General features: G+C 38.0%; 3 protein-coding genes across 3 annotated transcripts in view; 1 reads left to right on the forward strand and 2 right to left on the reverse strand.

Moving 5' to 3' along the window:
• Positions 1-1,421: 1,421 nt before the first annotated feature.
• Positions 1,422-10,431, reverse strand: eIF3k (eukaryotic translation initiation factor 3 subunit k). The gene is made up of 5 exons (XM_043024482.2): positions 10,359-10,431; positions 4,603-4,822; positions 4,028-4,129; positions 2,269-2,386; positions 1,422-1,668 (listed from the first exon to the last, which is right to left on the reverse strand). The coding sequence occupies exons 1-5, from the start codon at positions 10,418-10,420 to the stop codon at positions 1,511-1,513; spliced, it is 660 nt and encodes a 219-aa protein (XP_042880416.1). The 5' UTR covers positions 10,421-10,431; the 3' UTR covers positions 1,422-1,510.
• Positions 10,432-11,195: 764 nt separating this feature from the next.
• Positions 11,196-16,326, forward strand: BBS8 (tetratricopeptide repeat protein 8). The gene is made up of 10 exons (XM_043024483.2): positions 11,196-11,371; positions 11,865-12,058; positions 12,198-12,334; positions 12,698-12,855; positions 13,079-13,201; positions 13,363-13,514; positions 13,669-13,818; positions 14,115-14,286; positions 14,461-14,667; positions 15,265-16,326. Exons 1-10 carry the CDS (start codon positions 11,270-11,272, stop codon positions 15,379-15,381), a joined length of 1,512 nt encoding a protein of 503 aa, XP_042880417.1. The 5' UTR covers positions 11,196-11,269; the 3' UTR covers positions 15,382-16,326.
• LOC122258494 (proteasome subunit alpha type-6) overlaps positions 15,719-20,963 on the reverse strand; it is a 6,836-nt gene continuing 1,591 nt past the window's right edge. Inside the window, exons 2-7 of the mRNA XM_043024484.2 lie at positions 18,448-18,542; positions 18,003-18,084; positions 17,448-17,603; positions 17,067-17,202; positions 16,682-16,819; positions 15,719-16,324 (exon numbers count right to left, since the gene is read on the reverse strand). Coding sequence (XP_042880418.1) covers positions 16,267-16,324; positions 16,682-16,819; positions 17,067-17,202; positions 17,448-17,603; positions 18,003-18,084; positions 18,448-18,542 — 665 coding nt within the window. The 3' untranslated portion in view covers positions 15,719-16,266. The remainder of the gene's footprint in view (positions 16,325-16,681; positions 16,820-17,066; positions 17,203-17,447; positions 17,604-18,002; positions 18,085-18,447; positions 18,543-20,963) is intronic.

The following is a 20,963-nucleotide window of genomic DNA, read 5'->3' on the forward strand; positions in this document are numbered from 1 at the left end:
CTATGTGTTTTTTGGCCTAAACTTTCTATTTAATATAGGATGTTCCTCTTCTTCATCAAACCATTGTGGTAATTATTGTCATTGTCATCATCAATCATCAGTTATCAGTCATCACCACCATCATCAATATCATCACTACCACCATCGTCATCAATGTGAAAACAAAACAAACTAAAAGAAACACGGAAACACGAGTATGCCGAGGAGGACCTCTTCGCTTTATCGCTTCCTCGGGGGATACTCGTGTTTTCATGTTTCCCTTTTTGTTTTGTTTTTACTTCGGTTTGAATCCATTATCATCAGTCATCACCATCAATCATCATTCAAATTCCATGGCAATACGTACACAAAGCTATGGCAGATAATATTTATTCCTGGTGCCATCTTACTGGATCTCATGATTTACAACCCAATGTGATGATTTTGGGCATCCTGCATCGGCTGTTTTCCCGTTGTTTGTCTGTCTCATTTCCGCTTGTGTGTCATTTCCTTGTTTTTGTTCTGCTCCCTTTGTTCGTGTAACTCTACCCTTAACTTCAAAAGAATCATAATGAAGCAATATTACATGGCAGAACTGTGTAGGCTGCTTGGCACCCGACAGTTTAATCCTTCACATTAGGAGATGTTGATAAAACCATTACTTTATAACCCTGTCTGACTACTTGTTTACTATGCAATATTCTACCGAGAGTCTTATTTTCGGAAAATTTGAGTGTGAGTTTAAGGTTTATTTTTTGGAAAGTTTGGGAGGAGGAGGAAGGGACAGAAACCCATTCAGTCAGTCAGTGTAGAGTGAGAGAGAGAGAGTGAGAGAGAGAGAGAGAGAGAGAGAGAGAGAGAGAGAGAGAGAGAGAGAGAGAGAGAGAGAGAGAGAGAGAGAGAGAGAGAGAGAGAGAGAGAGAGAGAGAGAGAGAGTGAGTGAGAGAGAGAGTGAGAGTGAGAGTGAGAGTGAGAGTGAGAGTGAGAGTGAGAGTGAGAGTGAGAGAGTGAGAGTGAGAGTGAGAGTGAGAGTGAGAGTGAGAGTGAGAGTGAGAGTGAGAGTGAGTGAGAGTGAGAGAGAGAGAGAGAGAGAGAGAGAGAGAGAGAGAGAGAGTGAGAGTGAGAGTGAGAGTGAGAGTGAGAGTGAGAGAGTGAGAGTGAGAGTGAGAGTGAGAGTGAGAGTGAGAGTGAGAGTGAGAGTGTGAGTGTGAGTGTGAGTGTGAGTGTGAGTGTGAGTGTGAGTGTGAGTGTGTGTGTGTGTGTGAATTTGTGTGCCCATGTGTGTGGCACAGTGTGTGATAAGAAAGGCAGACAGACACAAGAATCTTTTGTCTTTGCAAATTACTTATTTCTAAAGAACCTCTCTCTTTATCTTCCAAGTGTTGATGGGTAAAGCAAAGCAAAGCATAACCAATATCTGCCCTGAAGAAGAAAAAAAAATCTTAAATGATAATAGTTTTTATTATTCAATCAGAATGTTCACTGTAACAAAAAGTTTCCTTCCTCTTTTATTTCTTTTATTTCGCATTTCTTATCTACAGGCGGCCATAATGCCAGCCACGGAATCGAACTCGATCTTTTCCGTAATGTTCTTGGTCTTGACAGTCTCCTCTTGGTTGGCAACGAGGACCAGATCGCTCTCCACTTCCTTCCAGCCGTACTTATTCATCCACACTTGAAGGTTCGACTCTGTACACGGGAGAGGAGAGGAGAATTCGAGGTTAATTGAGATTGAGATTGTACATACGTAGTTAATGAAATTGTAACAGTTTTCAGAAAAAAAAAATAATAATAATAACCAACATGCACCACTGTTCTTTTTCCTATAAATACAATTAAGACTTAGTGGAAAAGAATTATGCAGTCCACTTTAAGTTGTTTACAACATGTGGACACAAATAATAAAAACATATTCATCAAAGGAAAACTATTCCTGGCCCTATTTAAAGTTTGAAGACACACTACTGTTCTTTTTCCTATAAATACAGTTAAGACTTAATGGAAAAGAATTATGCAGTCCACTTTAAGTTTTAATTTACTACATGTGGACACAAATAAACATTCATCAAAGGCAAACTATCCCTGGCCCAATATAAAAATTTAAAGAAATTATTGCTATACATTCTATCAGTATAGTCTACTTTAAAATAATTAAGATATATCAAATAACCAGAAAAAAAGTAGAAAAACCTCCCCCAAACGCTAAAAATAAAATAAAACAACGTATTTTATTTAGCACAAACATAGCTATATAAAGCAAAAAAAAGTTAAAAATTCACAGCAATGTACCGTCAATATTGCCAAGCAGCTGGGCCAGAACATGCTTCTCAATGTGCTGGTACGTAATGCCGATGACGTGGCAAATGTACTTGCGAATGCTGTCGCTGAAATCCTTCACTCCAGTCACCTACAGGGCAGAATTCGGTCAATTAGTACTGAATGATATGAGTGTTGAACGCGTAAAATGATATAGCACTGAATAAGTAGATTAAAATACTACGAAGGAGTAGTAGAAACAATAAAAGGATAAAACAGAGGAAAGGAGGAGGAGGAGAGATGAAATGAGGGAGGGAGGGAGAGGATGTAATAGGAAGACATGCTGGCTGGGGAGGAGGAGGAGGAGGAGGAGGAGGAGGGGGGAAGGGGGAGTGGGAGGAGGAGGAGAATGAGAAGGAGGAGGAGAATGAGAAGGAGGAGGAGGAAGAGAAGAAGGAGGAAGAGGAAGAGAAAGGAGAAAAAACAAGAGGAGGAGAAGGGAGGAAGAAGAAGAGGAGAAGGGAGGAAGAGAAAGAGGAGAAAAAATAAGAGAAGGAGGAGGAGGAGAAGGGAGGAAGAAGAAGAGGAGAAGGGAAGAAGAAGAAGAGGAGAAGGGAGGAAGAGAAGGAGGAGAAGGGAGGAAGAGTAGGAGGAGGAGAAAAAAAGAAAAAGGAAGAGGAGAAGGAGTAAGAGGAAAAGAAGGATGATGATAATGGGAGGAAAAAGTGGAGTGGGGGGAGGAGGTGGAGAAAAAGGAGAGGTGGGAGGAGGAGGAGGAGGAGGAAAAGGGGGAGGAGGAGGAGGAGGAGGAGGAGGAGAATAAAAAGGAAGAGAAGGGAGGAGGGGGAGGAAAAGGGGGAGGGGAAGAGGAGGGGGGGGAAGAGGGAGTGGGAGGAGGAAGGGAGGAAAAGGGGAAGCAGGAAGAGGAGGAGAGGAAAAGGGTGAGCGGGAAGAGGAGGAGGGGGGGAGGAGGGGGGGAGGGGGAGGGGGAGGAGGAGGGGAGGAAAAGGGGGAGTGGGGGGAGGAGGAGGAGGAGGAGGAGGAGGAGGAGGAGGAGGAGGAGAAGAGGAAGAGAAAGAGGAGAAAAATAAGGGAAGGAGGAGGAGGAGGAGGAGGAGGAGGAGAATAAGGAGGAGGAGGAGAAGAGGAAGCAAAAGAGAAGGAAGAATAAGAAGAGAAGGAAAAGAGAAAGAGAAAGAGGAGAAAGAATAAGAAGAGAAGAAGGAGGAGAAAGAGGAGGAGGAGGAGGAGGAGGAGGAGGAGGAGGAGGAGCAGCAGAAGGGAGGAGGAGGAGCAGAAGGGAGGAAGAAGAGGAGGGGGAGGAGGAGCAGAAGGGAGGAAGAAGAGGAGGGGGAGGAGGAGCAGAAGGGAGGAAGAAGAGGAGGGGGAGGAGGAGCAGAAGGGAGGAAGAAGAGGAGGGGGAGGAGGAAAAGGGGGAGGGGGGAGGAGGGGGGAGAAGAAGGAGAAGGTAAAGGAGAAAGAGGAGTAGGAGTAGGAGAAGAAAAAGGACAAGAAGGAGGAGGTGAAGAAGAAGAAGAAGAAAAAGTAGAAGGAGGAGGAGAAGGTGATGGAACAGATGAAAGAGAAGAAGGAAAAGAAGGAGGAGATGGAAAAGGTGAAGGAGAAGGAAACAAAAAAGGAGAAGGAGAAGGAGAAAGAGGGTAGTAGGAGAAAAAAAAATACTAATAATAATAACACATCAGGTAAGAACAGCCACTCTAAAAATAATGCTTATAATCTAAAACTAATCAGGAAAAAAAAAATCTCGGCACAGCCTCGCTTTGACACCCACCAGATCAGCATACTGGTGCTTCTCCTCCCAGAAAGTGCGGAACTGACACATCTCCAGCAGGTCGTGGAGGTACATGATGCGCTTGATATTATCGTCCTCCATCTGGCAAGAGGGAAAGAAAGTAAAGTTAGTGTCGTATGAAGAGAAAATGTGTGGTATCTCTATTCTAATTCCCACTCGGAGTTTTATGTCTGAGAGGAAATTGTTTAATTGTTTTATGTCCATAAGGGTATAAATAATTGGAGGAGTTCTTTATGATGTACAGGAAAATCTTGATCAGTGTTAGTTATTAAAGTTATATAGCTTTTGTCAAAACAACATAATATAATGAATAATATAAAATTCCTACATAAATAAAAACAAATAACATCAACAATTATAATGGTAATGACAACAACAACAATAATATACATATACATGAACATCCCAAATACATACAATCACTCCAGTTCTACAAGAACATATAAAAAACAGATTATAAAAACACCCATCAAACCATTCGCACACCATCAAATCTGACACATCACATTCCAGCCTCCAATACCTAACAAAAGAAAATACAGCTCAACACGCACCTGGTCCTGGCCGAGAAGGCACTTGCACAGAACGAAGTCTGTGTGGGGCAGGTTAGTGAGGGCCTTCATGAGGATCTGGCAGGCAACAGTCAGCTGGTAGGTGCCAGGGTTGAACTGGTAGAGCTTCAGCAGGGCCAGGTTGGCCTCCAGGTCGTAGGTGTTCTCACGCGCCTGTAGCTCCACATATCTCTCCAGGGTTGAGATGTTTTCAGGGTTGTATCTGGAGAGAGGAGGAAAATGGAAATGATATTAGTAAATGGAGTATGCAGACAATAAAATAATAATAATAACAATAAAAATTTCAACTTTATGTACATTCCCTACCTACAGAGGGAAGAACACAGAGAAAGAAGGGAGGAAAATAATATACAAGTGAAAGTATGTCAATTGTGTCTTTTTCTCGACTTTAACCCGTTAACGACGGATGACGTGTTTTTTGTCATACATGACGCAGGACCTCTTGCCTGACAATGGGCGTCATGGCATTCGGGGATTTTGGATCACTATGTTATTTTACTGTACTATAAGTAATGAGTGAGTGATGTTGATAATTGCAGTCAAAATTATTATAACTGAAATAATACTAAGCAAAATGGGTTTCAACTCACTACCAAAACCTAGATGGCACCACTTTCTTCTAGCACCAGCAGGAGAGAGCCTTGAATGGCACCCATCTACGGTCTCTAGCAAGCACTATCTCTATAGTGTGATTGCACATAGCAAGTTCCCGACCTCTTGCTCTAAAGTACCGCAGATGAAAGATGTGCAGGCAGAACAAGAGAAGGAAGGTGACTCACACCATGCCCAATGCATACAATGTGCCCCTGTGCCAGTATGGATGCCTTTTATTGTGGAACTCACTGTCAAAAACACAAATTTCCTTCCTCTTCCCTACTTCTTCATTTTGGATGGTTATAAGTTTCATGTTCGTTTGTGACAGCACACAAATGCGGAAAAATAAAGTTGCTTTTTGTCCTCCCCTAAAACAGCAATACTTTTATCACATTGAGTATAAAGAAAAAAAAAATGAGTTGATATGGACTGTGACCTACAATTTTAGTCAACTGCAGAATTGATGGAGCCTGTGATATGACAAATATAAATTTCTAAAAACACTAAAACACAAAAAAAAAAAAAAAAAAATACAAAAATGGCTCTAGCTCTACAATGAGGGACTAACAGGGAGTGGGAAAAATCAAAATATGTTGCAGAAGCTGCCTTGCTAAGAAATAAAACCCATCCTGGAGACAGTGTAAGCAAATCTATCCCCTGTCGGCAACGGGTTAAAGTGCCTTTCTTATGTGGTGGAATCGCAAAGGCCATGACTTCCATAATCATTATATGAAGAGAAAGGAGGAGGTGGTTTCCTTATTAGCTCTACATCGAATAGAAGATATATACTGCACAATTACTTAGCAAAGCCTCTGGTTCCACTCCGCATGAAAATAGCTTAGTGGAATTTTAACACCTAAAATACTGATGAAGTATGAGCACTGGATGCATTCACAGCATGATAATGTTAATGTATTTTACCTAAATGATCTGTGCTCTGAAATACTTCTTGGCTCCAGAAGCCTTCTACTTCCTTTATTATATATTTTCAGAATGATGCTATTACTCTGTGCTAATATTAAATGCAATTTCATACTGCAGGCTCTCCATCTCAAATCACATTAGATTCAACTTCAAAATGCAGGCTTTCCAAGATGATTTGAAAAGAGCACAGTCAATATAATTACAATATAAAAGACCCATTGTGAAAGCCACTGTGATTTGATAACATCTACCATTATTATAACTTCAACAATTCTATTCCACAATTTCCTAGGCATACTTCACACCTTCCTTGATGATAACCGCCAATATTGCTGGTACAGTAGGTCAGGCATTTATTTACACTGAGATAGAGATAAACTAGGTCAGCTCTTTTGAAGTTCACCTCACTACCCACAAGGTAAAAAGTACGCAGATATGAGATATAAGATACCTAATTCCATATAAGGTACCTAATCAATTGTCATGCTATAATTCAACCAGCCAATTAAAACATTTGACTTATCTTATTATAGCTTTGTGTATCAAAACACCTTTCACATTTAAACAGTTCAAGCTTCATCTTACTAGAATACATGTGGTGGATGTATGTCGACCTCTGCCAGATAACTTGAGGCGCAGATTACATGGAAAATGCTGGACACCACCACTATTATTATTTATTTCAAATATCATCTCTATTTGCAACTTCTTATGAAAATATCACAAATAAAAATTGGCTAAGAACTTGTTGATTTATTGATTCCATATACTGCTTATTTTGCTTAAAGTTATGTTTGCTGACAAAAATTTACCAAAAACTAATGTAACAGATATAAATAATGCATAAAACACTACTAGGTTTATAAAAGTAAAACCATAACAACCGTGTAATATAGGTAAACTTTCAATTATCATTTAAAAGATGCAATGCTTGCATCTAACAATGTTATCACTTTTTTCATACTCCATCAAAGGACATCAGACACCATATATTCCAGCACCAACTTATAGCCCTCTGGTAATCTATCATCAAATACATTACATGTCCGTGCTGCATCTTGCCAAAATAAATGTACAGAAGATTTGTTGGTCTTTCATAAAGCATAAAAAACAAAGATCATGGCATAGGCTGATGCAGTCCTGTTCTGGATAAATGTTTTCCAAAGGCTTTGCACCATTTAGCAGGGTTCCCACACTCCATCAATAATCAGGCAGCACAAACAAACCTCCATCACATTTTTTCTGATACAATAGATCTAGACCTCCCTGCTGATTTATAATCAAATAAGAAGCCAGTTTAAGCTCTAGCTAGCTAGAATATAATTGGCTGAGGTTTGTTGGCCTTTGTTGAAGCGTGAAGCACAAAAGCCAATGCAATCACTTATAGTGTGCCATTATTAAGCTAAATTTCAGATTATAGGCCCAGACTGCAGAGTATAACAAGTACACTTCCATATCATTGCACACCTCAGATTTTCTCCTTAAAACTCCAATGCAGCCACAACTTGGGTTTCATAGTTATATTTATCACCAATAACAATAAATTTATGAAATTGAGTTTAAAACTTGGGATATGATGCATTCTGTTGTAATTATATTCTATTTCACAATACAGTGATAAGTGTAAAACAAAAATGAATACTTCTGCCACGTAAGGAATAAGGATAAGCCAGATTTGCGGAGCAGATGCTACGCCGGGCTTGTATGCGCCGAGGCGAGCCCGCATGTGCCAGCGTGTGCTGACTCGTGAGAGAATGTGCCAACGAGTGGTGACTTGATCTGAGCTTGGTCCTTCCTTACCCAACGCAGTGCCCAGCTAAGGCAGTAACCGCCAGGTGACAGTGGAAACTCATGAGTTTGGGCGGGACTCGATCTGCTGACCATGGGAGATCTGAAGTCGACACGCTACCACTGAGCTATCAGACGGCTCTTCTGCCACACTAAACCAACAATGTCTTCATATTTACAGTGGACAACTAAAGTGCAAAGACTGGAAAAAATGCACTTGACCTTTTGTTTGTATCCACTTAAGATCTCGTCAGGAACTGCCACACACGGCAGTCTATCCGAGATCACAACAAATGGCTTTGGATAGGACTCGACCAATATAATTATAAGAGATAAGATCAATATTCAGAAAAGTACCAATGTCACTATATACCATGATACTGATACCAATGGATTTCTCTCACTTTCTACTAATCATATATAGTGGATATAATCTGAGTTCCGATTGTAGGGGAGGGCATGAATGAACTTGGGGTAAGTAGCACTAAGTGTTCTGAAAAAGGAAGGGGTCCAGGAAGGGGGAAAAACCCTCTTCCGATAGAGGAAAACCTCAAAACAAGGTAAGAATAGATAGGTCGCTGGGTTACGATTTTGTCAATGATAAATGCCCAGAAGATCGCACATACAAAATTCTCGCCAAAAGTCACTTCATGGCATGATGTAGACGCAGAGACAACCACAATCACCTTGCATACAGTACACCATGCCAGTGAGTAAAGCCTAAAGAAAACACATTCTTTACATTTATACATTACAGGAGACAGATACATTTGTGGCATATATCAATGCAATTTAATCATAAATTAGGTAAATTTTCCGAATAACGCCGCATTACAAAATACCATAAAAATGGTATCGATGGATTCCTTTCAACCTCTACTGTTCATATATAGTGGAAATAATGTGCAATTCCACCCCTGGATTCCACAATCTGGGTCGCTTAGATTCCACCCTGGACCTCACAATCTGGGTCTCTTTTTCAAAGACACTTTGTACTACCTCGTCCTACTTCGGGGCTTACCTACCTAACTTTGCCTAGTTTTGAATTAAGCCCTAGCCAAGGGGGAGCTTCATTCCCCCCCTTGACCCCCCCTTCCTAGGGCACTTCATGCAACATACCTTGTGCAAAATACCCCGAAAAACACCATCCTCACCCTGAAATTCAAACAAGGATGTGTTTATGTATTTACGACTAGCAACAAGCTGTGGACTGGAAACCCCCAATTAATTATCTGTATGCGCTGTTATGTTCTCTCAATAGATGGTGCAATATTCCCCATTGTTTACAATATAATTATAGAGTGCCCTCTATTGAGTGGTCGTGTCATTATCAGTCCTAGTTTCCTATCCTGAGGAATATATGAGACGAAGACTCAGTTACTGTCATCATGCCGTAGTGTGAAGGTTATTCGTGGTCCCAGCATTTTCATCTACAGAACTAATTACACATCACAAGTATCAAGAAGTGCTCTGAATAGGGGAGGTCCACAGGGGGGCATAGCTCCCTCTTGGCAAAGGCCGACTTCAAAACTAGGTAAAGTGAGGTAGGTAATTGGGTTAATTTTTTGCATACGAAATATGTACCGAAGTAGCACGAGGTAGCACAAAGTGCCTTAGAGAGGGGGGGTCCAAAACTAGGCTAAGTTAGGTAGGTAATTGGGTTAAGATTTTACAAGTGAAATATGGCCAGAATTCATATTTTACCCCTCAATTTCCCTGATCTACTTCATGCCCTCCCCTATTATCAGGACTCAGATTGTGGGGTCCAGGAGTGGAATCGCGCATTATTTCCACTATATACGAACAGTAGACGTTGAGAGAAATCCCTCAATACCCCTTTTATGGTATTTCATACCGTGGCGTTATTCGAAAAATTTACCATATATTAGCCCCAAAATTTCCCTGATATTCTTCTAGTCTCCCAGCAATTGGTGCCCAGATTGGGGGGTATGGGGCAAGGAATGGCAAACTATATCCACTATCACACAAGTACTAGAAGGTGAGAGGAATCCATCAGTACCACTTTCTGAATACCAACCAGACCTGTTTACAAAACCATTGCCGGTCTCTAATCCTACTCTGGATAATTACGAAGGTTAGCTCTATGTGAAACTACTACAGGTTGCCCGGGCAGCCCAATCCTATAGAAACCACAAGTAATAATATTGTTAGTAACGGTAATGGAGGCTCATAAGATACATTTCCAACCCATTCAACCCTCGAAATCTAAAAAATTAAATCCCTCTATCCAAAAACAACACCACAAATTAATCATAAATCCGAACAAAAGCTCACGCCGGGAAGACATCTGGTAGGCCAACATTACACCGAAGATATTACCGATTCCTGCCGCTTTTCTCCGCCAAAATTACTTCCCAATAGAATGGAATCCATCTCTTATAACCTTTACACTCACATAAATACTGTCTTACCTCTCAATTCCCCTGAGCATTGAAGCCACAGTCGCCCGCATTGCCTCTGCCTGTTCCGCCATTGTTGATGTTTGACAACCGAAGGACTACGAACCTAATATCTTTTCTAGTTTGGTAATATTTTTTCTATTTTAATAATATCTTTTCTATTTCAGCAATATTTTTTCTATTTTAGTAATATCTTTTCTATTTAGTAATATCTTTTCTATTTTAGTAATATCTTTTCTATTTTAGTAATATCTTTTCTACTTAGTTCTTTTTTTTTAGGTTATATTTTCAGGATATTTGATTAATTTGATTTTTTTTTTTTGCGTGTCTATGTGGTATGAATTTTTTAAATTTAGTTTTTTGTTTTATTTGTGATGTTATTTACTCATTTTCACAGTGCTTATTTACTGATACAAAAGTACATATTGTATTCTCAGACCCACAGATTATAAAATCAAAGTTGCTGATGATGGTAAGTGAAAAATTAGAAATACAAAATGAGTGACGAAGAGAACCGCCACGAAAATATTTTAAAAGTTTTTAGAATCCCCTTTCACCAATAATTTTATTTACGATTTCGGTTGATTATCTCAAGAACCATGATCATGATTATTTCTATAAGATTTTTCAGCTACAAAATACTATAGTCTACCATAAACGAGCTTCAAATAGTAATTCCAAAAAATCCTGTATTTTTACCCTATTTTCTTTTCCTCTTAAATAGCATGACATACAACATTTTTAACACTACATAATTATCTAACATTTTTTTTTCTTTTTCTTACAAATATATGTATGTACTTGAGAATTAAAATGCATTTATCGCATTTTGTGAATGAATTCCCGTTACCATGGCAACCAGCGTAAACAAATACCTAGAGTGAAAATGCACCTTGACGTTTAGCTGCTCTTCCGCACACATTATGGATCCATTATTTTTGGCGTTGAGTGCCTTTAGAAGAAGGAAATTTGAAAAGTGTATTGAAATATGTACGAATTTACTAACTACTAACCCGTATGATCAGGTGAGAATATATATCACAAGATAGTTAACTTTATCAGTTGCGGTGTATATATATAATGTTCGATTTTGATGTTCATGTTTAATTTCTCTCAGTGATTTATTCTTTAAGTTATTTATTAAGTTCTTTGCTAATAATTTTCTGTTGTTTGGAAGAAGAAAAAAATCATTTGTGATTTATGTTATTCTGGTAATAAATATATGTATTATAAAAAATATATTGTCAGTGATAACCTATCTGTAATGAAATTCACAATAATGAATGTAATTTCATATATAATATGTCTTTAATTGGCATAATTACTAACCTAAAGAATATATAGCAAAGAAAAACCTGAAAATCAAAGTAAAATACAATGTCAGAACATCATATGACTTCAGAACATAATACTATATGATCCATCAAGGTTAAATAAAATCTATTCCAAACTTGATTCATCTAGGTCTAGTAGAAAAAAAAAGAAAACTTAATAAATTTTTAAAAATCTTTATTCCAGGCAGTATGGAGTTTAAAGACACGCGCTTTAACCGAACAAGTCTGGGTGGACGAGTGCGATGGAGAAGAGGAAGGATTAGCAGATGTATTAATGGATGACAACACCATCGCTTCAGTGGCACGACCGGGGACATCTCTTCGCACTGCTCCACCATCTTCTGCTGGTGGTCACGGTGGACCTTCTCAAGCTTTCAGGTAGGTATCATGCATTTAGTAATTTGTGATATTCTTATGCTTTTTTCTGTTTCACTTTGATATTTAATGAAAAGGATAGTAACTTATAATAACTTATCAGCAAGAAGTCTAATATGTTCTGTCTATTTCAATGCGGCAGGCCTTCCACCCAGTCAGGACGGCCTCTGAGTGGAGTGGTGCGCCCAGGGTCACAGGGGGGAAGGCCAGGCACAATGGATCAGGCTTTACGCACCCCCAGGACAGCCCAGACGGCTCGTCCTGTCTCTGCAGCTTCTGGTTCGTGTTGCTTGTGTTGTGTAGAACTTTGAAAAATAGCATGCCAGTATTTTGTGTAGATATATATATTCTCCTTCTATATAAGTTACTTTAAGGTTATTTTCAGATTATTTTAAATAGTATAATGTATGTCAGTTTATAGAATTTAACATATGGTGATTGTTTTCTGAAGGAATACATCAGGTTCAATTTCCACTCTCCAAAATGCTATTCTATATCCTTAGTTATAACAGAATCTGTTACTTTAACTTGAAGAGCTTCAATTTTTGTTTTAATCTGAATTTTCCTTTCTACTCTCTTATAAGCTTAGAAATAAGAATACACCTACTGCTACTTTTGCTAGAGACCATCATAATATTTCAGGAAGGCACGTGCGTCTCGGGACAGCATCTATGTTGCCTTCAGGAGAGGGTCCTTTCATCAACTTGGCTCGCCTGAATGTTGCTAAATATGCAAGCCAACCAAATATTGCAAAGGCTTTATTTGAGTATATTTATTATCATGAAAATGATGTGAGGCATGTGAGTACAGATATGAATTCCTTTTTTCCCAGATAAAGTTAAAGTATGTAACTAAATGTATTCCTATCACTCATGTCTAAAACTGTTGTCCAGTTTCCTCACATTTTTCTTTTTCTTTCTTAATTTTTGAAATATTACAAATAAAGGCTGGAAAAGGTCACATCTCAAGTTTAATACATGATTATGATACCCTTACTTATGAGTAATTGTTCCCCATTAACAGGCACTGGATTTGGCAGCACAAGCCACACAAGCCCAAGAGTTCAAGGATTGGTGGTGGAAAGTGCAGCTCGGACGTTGCTACTACAGGCTTGGTTTGTTCCGTGATGCTGAGAAACAATTTAAAGTGAGTTTTCTTCCATTTTATCTGCACATCTATTGAGGAATGTTGAATAACTATATTCTTTAATATCTGATCACATATTGTAATGTTAGATTTAGCAAGCAATGCTAGTTACAGTTCAGAGATTAGCTTCAAGCTCTGAATTTCCTTCACATGTGTTCCAGTCAGCCTTACAACAGCAAGATAATATTAACACCTTCCTCCTCCTTGGCCGAGTCTACATCCGTTTAGACCAGCCAATGGCAGCTCTTGAGATTTATAAGAGTGGGCTTGACAAATTCCCTGGTGAAGTAACTTTACTAACTGCTATAGCAAGGTTTGGGAGTTCTATTACATTATTCTTTGATTCCTTTTTGCAAATCAGTGTGGCAAAATAATGTGTATTGATAAACCAGATTTGTTATAGATTTGTCTGTTTCTGTTGTATATGTACAATAATTTCAATATTCTGGTTTCCCTTCCCAATGAAGGATATATGAAGGGCTACATGACCTGACAAAAGCAGTAAAGTTTTACAAAGATGTCTTGCATTATGATGCAACTCATGTTGAAGCCATCGCGTGTATCGGGACCAACCACTTTTACACTGATCAGCCTGAGGTAGCCTTGAGGTTTTACAGGTAAGTTTTGTGTGTTTATAAAAAAATATTAAGTGACAGTCATCAAGCCAAATATAGTTCCTAAAAATATTTTTTTATGGATATACATAGCACAAATGTTTGCTATGGAATAATTTCTTCCTAAATATAAGTATCTTTTAAGAAATATTTGGTAAGCTTTTCACTCTCCCTGACAACACCCCTGTTAGTGCAATAATTTCAGATATATTTTTAATTTCTTGATATCTTTAACTAAACTATTTCCATGTTTCCCAGCTTTCCATATTTATCTCACCATCACAAAATTCCATTCCCAGGCGACTACTACAGATGGGTATCTATAACTGTGAAATATTCAACAACTTGGGTTTGTGTTGCTTCTATGCCCAGCAATATGACATGACTCTCACGTGCTTTGAGCGGGCATTAAGCCTTGCAACAGACGAAAGCGTTGCGGACGTTTGGTACAACCTAGGCCACATTGCATTAGTATGTATGATGAATTGTTGTTTTAAATTACCAAGTCTTTTACAATCTTAGCTTTGTGTACCTGTATATACGAAAATTGTTTACACAAATGAACACAATGAAAGTATGCATGTCATAATATTATACATATAAACATTCACATCTAGACTTCTTATTTGATAACGCATTCACCAGGGAATTGGTGATATCAACCTAGCCTACCAGTGCTTCCGCCTGTCTCTAGTGGCCAACAACGACCATGGCGAATCCTACAATAACCTTGGCGTTTTGGAATACCGACGGGGGAACTACGATACCGCTCGTGCCTTCTTCATGACCTCTGCTACTTTAGCCCCTCACATGTTCCAGCCTCATTTTAACCATTCTAAACTTGCTCACAAGGTACGTCATGGAGACTTGAAATTATAGCTATGATGGCGAATTTATATCTTGATCATATTAGCTTTTAAATTATCAATCTCAATTATGTGTGCTTACTGGATGAAGCACAGCCAATGTCGTTTTTGTGTCCAAATTGTCCATATTATTAATGTCCACATTAAAACAATTAGAGCCGAGATAATTATTGTAAGTAGATGAAAAAAAAAAAAAATTCAAAGTAATAAGTAAAATAAAATGTATTTCCCATCCTTTCTGCACATAGAGTTCTTTTAAAGGCTAATAGTACACTTTTATAACAAACTTTGTATAGTTTAAAAGAGCATAATGTTCTTTAAGTGAAATTGGCTGAAACCTGTAATTATCATGTACAGTAGGCTAACCTGCTTCCAATTACATATTTGCTATCTTTGTCTATTTTTAGTATTTTGTTTCATTGACCAACTGAAATTTAGTTTTGTTTCTATCATAAGATAAAAAAAAAAAATACTCTCCCTGATAGTTTATATGCAGAAATATATGAAGTATGTGTAATGACTATTAAACATCATCATCCTCTAATTATGGACATGTAGTAATAATTATTTTGACTTTTTTCAGACTGGAGATCTACAGACAAGTTATATCATTGTGCAGAAAGCGCTCCAAGTTTTCCCAGCCCATGTTGACTCGAAAGAATTACTGGGCATGCTGGAAACACACTTTCACACTCTGTAAACCACATCAATATACAAACAAGTTTATATTCAGAATAATATATCTCTAGTCACTATACTGACTGACAAGATAATGTTATTTTCACTCTAAATTATACTAATATCCATATTACCACAAATATATTCTTGAAAACTTACTGCTGTTTCTTGCTTTCCTTTTAACATTTTCTTTAAAAGCAAATTGTGATACTTTTGCTTTTTAGCCAATCTTGAGTTAATAACAAGTTCTTTGATGATGTTACTAACAATAATGATATTCTTCTTGAATCACAATCACAATTTGCAAGGTTAGTCAAAGTTTTAAAATCTGCAGGTTACCAATGACCAAACAAAAGGAATTTCTGAAGTACTTTTAATTCAAGTGTACCATTACAATATTTTCATTTATAAAAAGTTAAGCAGTGGTTGAGAGCATACTACACACACTGTCGCTGGGAGCCTTCCTGAAGCCAACTTAAACAAACAAGTCCTACAACTTCCTTTTATTCTGTGAAGGATTCTCAATAAGATACTATATGTGAACTGTTCCAGTCAGAAGAAAAATATAAACAACTTTGGGTGCACATTGATTGATAAATGCATAAAAACAAAGGCAATGAAACTTGAAAATCACTTGAAAATTAACAGCAAAGACTATAATCCCAAAGAGACACCTGTTGTTTACAGACTTACAGATCTTACAAATTTACATTTTGATTTGAAATACAAAATGAAGATTCAATATACACTTTATATAATGTATGACTTTTCTTCTGGTAGTTTTTCTTCTAGACTCAAAGTTCCAATACATTCTCAGTATACATCCTTACAGATAGAGGCTCTCTTGGGTGATGGTTCCTTACAGCTTACATAGAAAATAAAGAAAAGAGCACCAGCCGAGGGTTCCTTAGTCTCTCTCGGCAATGGCACTCAGGTGGTAGTCGATTTCTTGCTCAGACAAAGTCCTGCAAGGAGTTAGAAAGTGGTTTCAATAACTGGGGACCATTATTTTGATCTATATATCTCTCTCTCATTTACTAAAAATTGGACTTTGTATTAGAAGAGACAAGTTCAGAGAAGACTTTGAATTTGTAAACCTTTTCATTGAATTGTATTTTACTTTAAACTTTTTAAAAGTTTTAAATGACATTTACTTTGAGCCCAGCATCTCAACATCACTTACAATCACTGAATATTTGTTATCCAAATAAAAACATTGATGACAATACTCTATCTCTAACTACAATCTATTTCTATCCTATTCCAACTTTTCTGGACAACAAAAAGGATAATTATAATAAGAAGCGATATATATTTCTTACCTAAACTTTGGTTCCTCTTTTGACACAACAGCGACCTCAATTTCTGTGGGTTTGAAGTCTGCTGACAGGACAGTCATAAGGCAAGTAATGGCCATCTGGACGGTCTCATCATGGGAGTAATTTGTCTTTTTGCGGTACCTGAATGCAAACGTACAAGAATAAGTGAATTGCAGGGAAATCATGTAATTCTAATAAAGACTGTATGACAATCTGTAATAAAAAAGATGTCTGTGATTAAGCAATCAAGCATTTACAATACAAATGATGTACTTGTCAACATTCAAGTCTAATGAATATACAACTAGATGGATGATAGGGGTGGGGTGGGTTTTCTCATACAACCTTCCTAAATACTGAAGCTTAATATCTTAATAAACACACTTACTTCTTTTCCAAAAAGCTGTTAGCCTCTGTCTGTTTGACGCCAGCAGAGCATGCACGGTTTCCGCAATAGTAGCCTGCAGGATCCGTCTTGTAAACACAGGGTCCAAGCTCATCATCATAGCCTATAAGTATCATGCCTGCAAAAAGAAAAGAGAAGAGTCATGCACTGCACATTTAAAACAAACAATATTGGATGTGCTGAAAATAAAGAAAGCTGTGTACCATATAAAAACCCTGGACATGGAATTTCTGCAGACTGGCAAATATACCCTAATATGAAAAGGGGCAACAGGTAAATTTTTCACTATTTCATATAAAACCCCTTAAATATCTAGAGAATTACCGACAGATAGTGGGAAGATACAGATGACCAAGTACTTACAGCATCCTAAGGGGCGCATTTCAGCATTCTGGGTATAGACCTGGTTGATGTCGGCAATGCGTCGGCAGAGGACATCAATTGGGATGTCGTACCCGTACTTGTACTTGTAGTTGTTGGCCTCATGCTGAGCCACCATCACCTGGTAGCTACTGTCGGCTGTAGAGAGAACGTTGCATGATATACCTTTATAGAAAGTGTACATGAAAGAAATGAATAAATGTGTTACTTTACATGAACAGAATTTCTTAAGTTTTTCTTCTGTAAGCCTTAGTATCTATTTGAAGTAACTACTATAGATGCTAAATTGTACTGTAAGACAAAAAGCCGATGTTAAAACATTCCTTTGGGGAAAATATCAGAAATTATCAGCATCAATATACAGTTATGTATATTACATAAGCTAACAATAATCACAGGTAACTTAGCTCATAAAAAACAATTCTAAAAACTTTTTCTCCCCAATACTAATCCAATAACCGACATCCTTCATCCTTCATATTCCTTGATATGTGCAAGTTGACAGAGCAAACAAAAGCCAAGCAAGGGGATACTCACGCTGCATGCCAGTCATGACGCAACCGACATTCTCCGTCAGCTGGTACATGTGGGTCACTGTAACTGGGTCAATCAGCTTATCCTGGAAGAAATAGGAAAGTGTTTGTGCTACATTACCTTTGTCTAATACAGAGTTGAACTTTAAATCATAGAAGAAAAGGTATAAATATATATATATATGACAAGTTTATATATGAACTTCTTATTTAGCATTGTAAATATTTTTGAAGAAAACTAAACCAAACCAATCCATAATATTCACACTTCCCCTAAAACTATATTCGTCACTGAAATAAAATATTAAGTTAGCACTTTATGTTGACTCTTAAAACGATAATAATAATAACAGTAATAACAAGAGAACATAAAAAATAACATGATTACAAGGGATAACACTAACAATAATCACAACAAAAATAACTTGCATAAAAAATAAAATACTTACTGGAACCTTCTTCTGGGTTACGCAGACGGCAGTGTCCTCGCCTTTGCAGGCCACCGACGTCTGTCCTCCCTGGTTGATGGCCTTGAAGGCATATTCTGAAGGGAAAAGACGATTATTGCTTTAAGGTGAATTTTCTCTTCTATGCCTTTTATATCAAACTCAAAAACTTATTACAGTCATAAAACAGCTATAAACTACACAAATTATATTAATTTGTGATTACAATTTTCTTTGTCTTCAAACTCCTGTCTATTTAGTTTCTTTTCTAGAGTATACAAATCGCAATTATATATATATATATGAAAAAAAGAAAACCAGTACTTCATGAAAGGTCTATGCCAATATCTCAGAAACATTTACCAAAATAAATAATGGCATATAAGAACTCTACCCTAATATCCATTAACTCATTCACACCAGATGATGCGATATCATATCATCGTTATATTTCCCTCATAACCCATGATGTCTTATTGCGTCATGGAACCTCCTCATATATAGACATTCTGTATAATTGCATTTGTTTTACACATTTTTCCTGACTTGTAAAAAAAAACACAAATGAGCTGTAATGGCATTAGGTAAATATATGGCCACCCATCATGAAAAGGTCAAACATAAATGTTGATCTAACAGTAATGTCTTACATGCTGACAGAATTTACATCTCGGAGGTTGGTTTGCATTTGACAGTGGGAAATGTAGGACACAAGTAATGATTTGCAGGGGAACCAGTCACTACAGCCCTCAACCACTACGGCCCCAGTCACTTCGGCCCTAGTCACTACGGCCCTAGTCACTACGGCCTCTCTCACCGTCAACCCTAGTCACTGCGGCCCCAGGCACTACGGCCTCCCAAGATGTTAACTTAAATATAAGAACTACAGTGAGAGAGAGAAACCACGTGTCATTTCATGACCAAGGAAAGGAATATAGAATCATAAATGTATATATTACCAAAAGTGTATAAATCATATGTTGTCTATGTATATTTCTAAAGAATTCAATAAGACACTTGTTTGTATATTTGTGTTGTTTGTCTGAGTCCAACTCCTCCTGAATATTTCATCCAGGCCTCACAGAGAGAGAGAGAAATTGACATGTGGTCTCTCTCTCTCTCTCTCTCTCTCTCTGTTTATTAGAGAATAATAGATGATATTATCACGATCACTAGCAATCATACACTTAGTTCCGAGCCAACGTTCCCGTCCTGTTCGCACGAAGCAGTTCGCAAAACCGTTTTCTCGGAACAACTAAGAGAAAATGCTGCTTAATTGAGGAGTAACTAAAAAAAAGATAGGTTTATAATATTCAAATTTGTTTTCCCTTTTCTAAGGTATTAAGAAAGTATTCTACCTGATGACATTATTGATGAAGTTCCAGGTATAGGGGCTGAATTTATAAACCTCTATAAGATCATTGAAGGTGGTACGAGAAGAGGAAATGCCCTCCTTGTAGATTCCTTTGGTTATACCTATAACCAAAAGGCCACAGGGAAGAAGAAAAATCCAACTGGTAAAGTAACTTGGCGCTGTAGTGTGAGAAACAAGATGCTAACATGTCCTGCTACTGTCCTTCAGAATGGCTCCATTTTCACCGGAGGATCTCATCATCATGTTCACGAACCCCAACAAGGTGCTACTTTTAAGGCTGAAGTCATTGCTGCTGCAAAGGCCTTAGCCAAAGAGAAGGTGAACATTTTTTCATCCGCTTCTTCTTTAGTGGATCGTGCTATAACTGCCACAGAAGGGGATGATGCAGCCTGTTTAAATACAGTTAATATAGCACGGTCTCTAAATCGCCTTAGACAGGGTGACAGACCTGATGAACCAGATAATTTGAACTTTGAATTGGATGACAATTACATCCCAAAAGAGTTCCTTCAGAAGGATATTGTTATAACTGGTGGCCGACACTTAGTATTCGCTACTTCTGAACAACTTGCTTTACTCAAGAATGCAAGGACGTGGTACGTGGATGCTACATTTCGTGTAGTGCGCAAGCCATTCTATCAATTATTTGGCATCCATGCATTTGTGAAAGGAATCGAAGGAAATATAAAACAAGTACCTCTAGTATTTACCCTCATGTCGGGGAAAAGAAAAAAAGATTACAAGAAAGTTTTTAAGGCTATTTTAGACATACTACAGGAGTGCAAAGTAGAGAAATGGTTTTGGATTTTGAAGCTGCTGTATGGTCGGCTGTCAGGACATTACTCCCGATGGTAAAATTGCAAGGATGCTCGTTCCATTGGAATCAAGCCATTTGGAGAAAAATCCAAGAAATAGGACTGGCTGCACCATACATGAATCATCGCCCAACTAAGGATTTCATAAGGCAGCTCATGGCACTTCCTTTCCTCCCTGAAGAACACATAAAAACAACATTTGAACAGATTGAATTACGAGTGCCTCCTGGACCACTTCAAATTCTAATGGAATATATTAAAGAAACTTGGATCAATGGATTCTGGGCACCAAGTGACTGGACTGTATTCGGGCAGAGTATCCGGACTAA

Source organism: Penaeus japonicus, unplaced genomic scaffold (assembly GCF_977035675.1).
Source record: "Penaeus japonicus unplaced genomic scaffold, GWHDUDI00000001_assembly GWHDUDI00000025, whole genome shotgun sequence".
NCBI lineage: Eukaryota > Metazoa > Arthropoda > Malacostraca > Decapoda > Penaeidae > Penaeus > Penaeus japonicus.